Source organism: Orycteropus afer, unplaced genomic scaffold (genome assembly GCF_000298275.1).
Source record: "Orycteropus afer afer isolate SDZICR_OR568_19922 unplaced genomic scaffold, OryAfe1.0 scaffold00013, whole genome shotgun sequence".
Lineage (NCBI taxonomy): Eukaryota > Metazoa > Chordata > Mammalia > Tubulidentata > Orycteropodidae > Orycteropus > Orycteropus afer.
This window is the reverse complement of record NW_006921600.1, coordinates 14,245,887-14,254,760: the sequence shown is the minus strand read 5'-3', so window position 1 is coordinate 14,254,760 and position 8,874 is coordinate 14,245,887. Positions and strand designations below refer to the sequence as shown.

Genomic DNA, 8,874 nt, shown 5'->3' with positions numbered 1-8,874 from the left:
CATTTATTTTGTCATTTTGTTCTTGTATTTTCTTCCAAAATTATTGTAAGGTTTTTTCTGTGTTTTCTTTGGTCTGTCTCTCAATCCTTTGAAGATACCTGAAGATAATTCTTTTGAATTTTTTATCACAGAGTTCCAGTGCTGCTTCTTTCTCATGGATGTGTTCTGGGTCTGTATCCTACTCCCTTTTTTCTACCACTTATGCTGCTTCTTTATGGAGACTGTGATGGTCTGTTGTCTCCAAGGCATCGTGGTGTTATTGTATTTAGATCTCTGTTAACTATTTGTGAAGAGCAGCCAAGGTGATTCAATCTTTTCTTGGTGGTTTTTTATTGTTGGCCCATTGGTGGAGAAGGAGGTAGTGGCTCTTGCTCAGTAAGTGAAGTTGCAGGAGGTGTGGGTGTAATTGTGTCTTATGGGGACTGTTGTTGTCTCCCACTCAGTTAGATACAAATTACAATTGAATAACCATCAAAAAATGAAAAGCCCATGGACAAAAAACACACCATGTAATCACACAGGAACAGTAGCCAAAAAAAGGAAAAAGAAGAACAAAAAACAAGAAAATCTGCAATATCTGGGGATAGGGCACTAAGAGAGAAAAAGTAGAGAAGGAGAATAATGAAGGAAAAAAGTAGGAAAAATGCAAAAAGAAAATCAAGGAATGGAGTTAGCCATGAGAAAAAAAGGGAAAACAAAACAAACAAACAAACAAACAAACAAAAAAACCTTACATTTTTTAAAAAAACAAATTTCTACCAGCAACAGAGATAAGAAAAAATGCTGAAAACTAGGACCTGGGAAGGGAAGATTAAGAACAATAATAAAAAGGACAAAAGTATTAATAATAGTAGTTGTTTTAAAACAGACAAATACAAGCAAACTAATCCCCGGGGGGGGGCAATAAAGAATAAAAATAAAAAAAGAGAAAAATAAAAAGAATCGGTAGAGGACAGGGCAGGGCACTCAGGCTCCGTCTGAGCACACAGACTGTCTTGGAGTTCCTGTGGGCCCAGAAGGTAGGTGAGAGTGTGGAATGGCCGCACCTCCATTCACCAAGCGGTTATGAGGTATAAGAGTAACAAGAGGAATGTCGTACCTTTTCAGTCTTGCGGGTCTGGAGTGTCCTTGGGGTTGCTGGAAAGCAGAACGTGTTCTTAAGCCCTAGGAATCTGTGAGAGTGCTGTCTCTTTAAATATCCCAAATAGTCAAGCCGCTTTTAAACCTTTAAAATGGTTTTTAAACCTTTAAAATGACGGCACCCTCTGGACTGGCAAAAGTCCACAGCTCAGCCCCCCTTTCTCTTCACCTTCTCCATTTATTCCCCAGCCACTGTGCACAATCCTGCGTGCAGTCCCTGACTAGCAGCGCTGATTTTTTGGTTAATTCTTAGGTCTTCCCACGACTTGGGAATCTCCAAGCTGTCTGTGCTGTCAGATCACCCAGGATCGCTGCCAGAACACAGACCACAGCTCCGTATGTCTCCCTTTATGGTATTTTCATGCAGATTCTTCTGCTAGTTGGGTTTAGTCCACTTCTATATCCTTCCCTTCAAGGCTCAGGGATCCAGGATTATCTTCTGTGTCTATGTTACTTGGTTTCCCTTTTCTTTGTTGAAGAGGATCTGTGCAGTCTTTCTGCCTAGTGCAACATGTTGCCGGTCTCCCCTCCTTCTTTCTTTTTTTTTCACATTCAACAATTTATACACATTTTGTTTCGTGACATTGATTGCAGTCCCCACAATATAACAGCACTCTTTACACTTCTTCCCTATGTTCTCCATTTCCCTGTGTTCATCCTTTTTGTCTGCCCCTTCCTGCCTTCTGTGCTTTGTTTTTGGGCAAATGCTGTCCTTTTGGTCTTGTACGGTTGATTGTTCTGAGGAGTACATTCCTCTCTGGTGTTATTGTTACTTTATAGGCATGTCTGTTGTTTGGGTGAAAGTTAATCCCAAGGATTGGGAACAGTTCCAGGCTTGAAAGGTGTCTAAGGGCCACAGTCTCAGAGTTCTACCAGTCTCTATCAGATCAGTAAATTTGCTCTTTTTTATGATTTTGTATTTTTTTCTACATTTTTTTCCCTCCCACTCTATTTAGGACATTATGCTGTGGTCATCTCACAAGCTTTTAAGATCCCAGTTGCTATCACCAAAGTAGAGTGTAGAACATTGTCTTTGTGAACTGTGTTATGCCAGTTGATCTAAATGCCCCTGAGACTGTGGCCCAAAATTCCCAGGGCCAGTGACTCATTCCCTTAATGTGTTTGGTTATGGCTAAGAAGTTTTCATAACTTTGCCCTCTGTATTCTCTATTCTATCCCTTGATATATTTGCTGTACATACAAATACATATGTAGAAATATCCTGTATCATACCAATATATATTCGTGGGTGTACTCCCATTTGCCTTTGCATGTTCGACATTCATGTCTACCTATATATCTACTCACAGATTATTTATTATTACTGTTATTGTAGGATTGTGCATGTAGTAGTAGTAGTAACTTTTGTTATCTTTTATCCTCATACCATGCACACTGTCTTCCTTTGCCTAAGTCATGTTGTACTGATCTCCCCTTAATGTATATTGCCTTTCCCTTCATTCAGTTTCACATATGTCTACTCTCTAGTGGCACATAACAACAACGACAACAAACTCTCTAGTTAGTGATTTTCCCTCCTTTCAACATTATGCAACATGTACTTTGTGAGCATTCTCTGGGTGCCTGGCCCTGCCCTAGGTGCTGACACCTAGGATGGTCTCTGATTGAGCACAGGTCTCTGACTGAGGTTGCTGCTGACCAAGCCCTGGTGTGTACCAGAGAGAATGAGGATGGGATGGAGTGTGGGTGAGGGTATAGGCAGAGGATGATGCTTCCTCCTCTTCATGACATAGATGGGGGCAGGATCATAAAGCTGAGAAGATGGTGGGATGTGCTGGCATCTGGGCAACATTCTGAAGCCTACGACAATGCTGATTCATTTAGGCCTATCAGTCATTAACAAAAGAGAATGGCATCAAGGTTTCTATCCTGCCAAATGAGCACTGACCACCTGTTTAGGTCTTGTTAGATCCAGGGAGCAAAAGCCCAGAAGGAAGCAACATATGTCATTGACCCTGGGGGCCCAGCTGTGAATGTACAGAGTGTACAGGCATTGTGGCTGTGCAGGGCCTTCTGAGGAAGGAGCTTTTCTTTTGGTCAGTATCACACTGCCCCATGCTTGATGACCCAGGCTAATGGAGCATGTGTGCATCTGTGCATGTGGGTGTATACATGTGTATGTGTGCATATCAGTGTGTGTACATGTGTGTCACAATGTGTGCAAGTGTGTGTGTGGTCAGGGTCAAGGGGATATGGGGGCAGATTAGACACTTGTGATTGGGAAAGTGAATGAGAAGGGAGAGCATGAAAAGAGAAGACAGTGTGGAAAAAGACCCATGGGAGAGAGGCCTAGAAAGTGAGGTGAGCTTGGAAGAACAGATTTTTTTTTTTTTTTAAGGATAGACATCCTTTTATTAAAGACTGACAGGCCTGGATGAGTTAGTGTCATAGCAGAATGTTATTAGAATGAAATACATCCCATGATCTTTTCAGTTTTACAGTCCTGTCCACATCTAAGCCCTGTATCCTCTGTCCATGCCCACACCCCTCCCTCACCCTCCCTGGACCACATCAGGGCTTGGTTAGCAACGGCCACAATCAGAGACCTTTTCCTTAAGGTCAACCACAAGAGGATGGTGTTAGTGCCTAAGACAGGGCCAGGCACCCAGCGAGTGCTCACAAAGTGCATGTTACATAATGTTGAAAGTTGACTTCTAGAATCTGTCTTTTCCTTGTCATCAAATATCCTACTAAGTCCTTGGCAGCCATCCTGTACACACACCAGGGCTACTGTCTGCAGGAATGCTCAACCATTAAAAAGACCAATGAGTTATGTGTGGATAAAAGAAGTTGCAAAGTAACCTATATAAATCCTTTGCATTTCTATAACTTTTTTTTCAGAAAGGACTACCAAATCTTATTTTCTCATGTCTTTTTTTAAACTACCATCGTGTAGATGGGGTAACTGAGACCCTGGTAGGATGAATTAAACACGTCCGCCTTACAGAACCCAGAGAGCTGGTCTCCTGCCTCCTGCCTATCTGCCTTTCTGGACGGCATGCAGTAAAGGTTGGGAGAATTTTCAGGACATCACTGTGGCCCCAACTAAAAATGTATATGCTTCCTGTCTGGATACTTGGCAGTGTTCCTCCTTACAGTTCTGTTTGTGCAAACGTTTTGCACAGAGATGTCTCCTGACAGCCACAGGTGCCAAGAACAGCTTTGTGTAAATGAAACATCCCCATTCTCCCACCTCCACAGCCATCCTCTGGGCTCCTTGTTTACCAAACACCTGCTGATGCTGTGCCCCAAACACAGCTGAAATCCAGGCATGTCTCCTATCCCTGAAGCTCCCTTGCCACCACCACCCCCATTCTCCCTGACTCTACTGAGGAGCAGGTGTTGACAGGAAGTCCTTTAGCATCTGTCTGGGGCCACATGAGGTCTCCAGGTCAGCTAGGTGCACTCTGAACCTCAGGAAAGTACCTGGCTCTAGTGAGCTGAATAATCTCCCCTCAAAATCCATATTCACCTATAACTTCAGAATGTGACCTTATTTGGAAGGTATCTTTGCAGATGTAACTAGTTAAGGATCTTGAGAATAAGTTATCCTGGGTCTATGATGGACCTTGAAACCAATAAGTGTCCTTATAAAAGACAGAAAATAATACAGAAGGAGGCCATGTGAAGTGGTGCAGCTACAAGCCAAAGAAGTTTGGGGCCACTATAAACTGAAAGAGGCAAAGAAAGACTCCCTGCCTCAAGCCTTCAGAGCAGATCCAGTCACCAACTTGATTTTGGACTTTGGGGCTCTTTAATTGTGAGGAAATAAGTTGCTGTTGTTTTAAGTTCCCCAGTTTGTAGTAATTTGTTATGGCAGCCCTAGAAAACTAATACACTGGGTGACTAGCAGACCAGAAATGGAACCATAGGTCTGCCCAGAGCCAGGCTGCTTGAGGCCTTCTGCTTGCCTCCCTTCTTTTACCTACAGGTCCTGGAGAATTTTCATGCCAAGCCAGGCTCAGGAGCAAGTTGAAAACAGGAGTTAAGGGCAAGACCAGGGCTTGACTTTCCTGTTGTCATGCTCATGTTGGTGAAGAAAGATTTCCATGCCCTCTTATCAGCATTATTGCTATGTTTCTTGTGCCTACCATGTGCCAGGCACTGTGCAAGGCATCCCTGCACTCAATCCTTATAAGAATACTATGGAGTAAGTTTATCCCTAGTTTTGCTTTTGAAGTTTGTTAATTTATCCATGGTAAGTGGTAGAGCCAGGATTTGAATTCACTTCAGAGCCTGGACTTAACTGCTATGTCATTCTGACATACCTATGTTGTACTGATAATAACAACAGTTAATTTTTAATAAAGCAGTAAGAGAGCCTGGCAGAGTTCCACTAACCTTTAGTGATTCCCCATGGCATCATTCTCTACCCCCTCCATTGCCTACCCCCTCTCTGTGCTACAGCCACATTATATGACCTCCCTTTCTTGTATGGCCTGCTAGGTTCATATTCTGGTGACCTCTCTGGTAGCTTTTCCCTGTCCTTTACATCTGACAATGAACTCTTGTTTATTCTACATAGCACAGGTTAATAATGGTACACACCATTATCTAGCACTACTAAAAAAGAAAGAAAAAGAAACCCAAACTCATTGCCATTGAGTCGATTTCAACTCATAGCAACCCCTTCTTGAGTTTCTGAGGTGGTATCTCTACAGAAGTGGATTGACCAGTCTTCCTTCTGAGAAGTGGCTGGTGGGTTTGAACTGCCAGCCTTCTGATTACCAGTCAGATGCCTTGGGCACTACACCACTACTATATGGATCATAAATCCTAGGGGTGTGTGTTTGCCTTTTCCCAGTGAGAGTGGGGTTGCCTATGACATAGGGCTAGTCTTTCTATTTTACATCTAGTATCTTTCATAGCTCTCCAAAGCTTCCAATAAATATTTGTATGACTAGAACCTATAGAAGACATGTTGTTGTTGTTGCTGTTATGTGCCATCGAGTCAAACCCAACTCGTAGCGACCCCTCCTTGGGTTTCCGAGGCAGTATCACTACGGAAGTAGGATTGCCCAACCTTCCTTCAGAGGAGTGGCTGGTGGGTTTGAACTGCCAGCCGTCTGGTTAGCAGGCAAGTGTCTTAGCCACTATGCTACCAGAGCTCCCATAGAAGACATAGAGATCATTAAGTAATAAATTTTCAGCAGGAAGACCTGTGAATTAATTTTAAAAAAAAAGAAAGAAAGAATGCCAGCTACTGTAAGGTAAGTATTTGTGGAATGAAACACTGAAAACTTGAGAATTTTGAAAGCAAATTTTTAATTTAGGCTCCTTCTGGGTGCTTACACATGGCATTCAGTTCACTATAGTGGTCAATCAGTGTTTTGATATTGACTCTAAGACTCATGGACTTTTAAAAATTATTATTATTAGCTACTTTAGGCTTCTAAATGTGTATTCTTTAAAAGCTTGCTTTATTTCTAAATATGATTCACGTTTGCAGTAGTGCATTTTTCATTTTATGCTGAATCTAATGGGAATGTAGAATTTAACCTCCTGGAGTTCCTATTAAAGCAAACTTTCCCAGAGGACTGAATGTGCCTTATTGTGCAAACCAAGGCCCATGTTGATTCTCATGTTGCTTTCTCCAAAGAAGAATAGTTTGTGCCTGCAAGATGTCCTGCTCTAGGCTTTTCTAATTGCTTTTCTATCTCCTGTTCTCTCTTGTAGGCTGGCCATGGGTGACCCTCTCTGTGCTGGGATTCCTGTACTGCTACTCCCACGTGGGCATTGCCTGGGCCCAGACATATACCGTGGACTAACGCTACTGGGCCCCAGGCCAACCTCCAAGGCAAATGGTGCTTCACCCTGACCTCTCACCCCAAATAATCTCCAAGAGCCCAGTGTTTGATCTACTCATCTTCTGTTCCAGTTACATCCTTCCAACACTGGAAGCTTGAGCTCTCATTGAAACTTTACAACCAGAGAATCTTCCAGTTAAGGAGGTTTAGAGATCATCTCCAACCCCATCATTTTCTTGTTATGTAAGCTGAAATCTTATCCAATAGTAGATCTTGGCCAGGCATACATAGTGACATCTTGGTCTTAAACCCAGTCCCATGGGCCTCCTGAGTTCTTCTTCCTTTACCAAGAATTAAATACGGCATTTCTTGATCAAAGCATGGCAATCCTAATTAGTAATAAGCCTTTTCTCCACCTGGCAATATTTCTGAAACATTTTGGTGATATTTGAGCAATTCCTTCCTCATGTCCTGTAGTACAGTCTCTGGAACCCATAGGAGAGTTTGAGGTTTCAAACAGCCTCAGCAGGGAGGCAACAAAACTGTGGCAATGTTTCTGATTATCCATTGAGAGAAGACAGAAGCTGTCCTGTGGCTTCCAAGGAGTCAGGACCCAAAGAGTCCTGTTATTTGAACTTTATCAAGGTATGCAACATATGGCTTCTTGGTTCCTGAGACATTCAAGAATTATAAATATGGTAATTCTTCTAACTAACAGTTAATTATAGAGGCAGAATTTAAAAAATAAAATAAAATAGGGAGTAGTTTATCTACAGAATGGTGCTATCAGGCAATTTACAAAAGACAAAGGTGATTTTTTTGTACTTTTCTCTACCATCTTCTTGAAAGTCCCAACAGTCATCTTCCCACACACACCATGGTTTATATATATATATGTGTGTATTTTTTAATAAAATGGACCCTCTTCTATCATAAATAATTCACATATTTTATAATTGTTTTGAACATTTTTTGAGGACAGTATTTAAAATCTAAACAAATGTAATCAACTCTTGATTTTTCACTCCTCTGGAAAGATGCTAGATAGGCCACCAGTAGCCCCAAGTGGTAGATAATTCAGAATATTGCTCTTTGGCATTGGGCTTTTGAGGACTGAAAGGATTTTAAAATTTGAATCCATGGTGTATCAAATTATGAGAGAACTTATAACATCTCAAGCACGTGGATTAAATTAGCACTGAGTGAAAGATTGTTTTGGACATGGCCTGTGCTACATGGTCTACTATTTATTATATGGTATTGTCTTTGTACCCTGGCGTGTAGGACCACTTCTTTCGGGAAGGGGCCAGATGTTGACCTAGATGGACACATAACATGTTAGCTGAATCAGAGGCCAGGGAGGAGCAGATAGACTTGCACAGTGGCAGCCTCAGCAGTTGGATTGGCAAAGGAAAGGGATACCCAGGGCAAGGGATTCCAGAGTGCTGGAAAGTTTTAATGTGGGTGTGGTGAGCACTCAAATAAATATAATAAAACATCATGGACTAATACTAATTCAGGACTTGTGTTCAGCCAGAAAGAGTTTGGCTGAAGTTAACCTGGAAGAGAAGGACTTTCTAAGGAAAAAAGGAGCAAAAGATGATCGCAGCTAAGTGTCTAATGTATGTATGTATATAAATAATACAGACGTTTTTGAGCTGTTCCAAAGACATCATTTACATAAGACAGATAGGCTTATTCATTCAGTAAAGTATATTGGAAGATTCAGTATGTGTATTGTAAAGTAATAATCCTGGATTTCTTTGAGACTATTATACAATTCAGAGTGGTTTTCAGGAATTGTTGTTGTTGTTGTTAAGTGCCGTCGAGTCGTTTCCGACTCATAGCGACCCCATGCACAGCAGAACGAAACACTGCCCGATCCCACACCAGCCCCACAATCCCTGCTATACTCGAGCCCATCATCGCAGCCACTGTATCAATCCATCTCGTTGAAGGCCTCCCC

At 41.9% G+C, this 8,874-nt stretch overlaps 1 protein-coding gene across 1 annotated transcript in view; it reads left to right on the top strand.

The window, feature by feature from the left end:
* Window positions 1-6,929, top strand: part of HHAT (hedgehog acyltransferase) — a 721,086-nt gene extending 714,157 nt beyond the window's left edge. The window contains exon 11 of the mRNA XM_007953746.1: window positions 6,838-6,929. Within this exon, the coding sequence (XP_007951937.1) occupies window positions 6,838-6,929 (92 nt within the window). The remainder of the gene's footprint in view (window positions 1-6,837) is intronic.
* The last annotated feature ends 1,945 nt before the right edge of the window (window positions 6,930-8,874 follow it).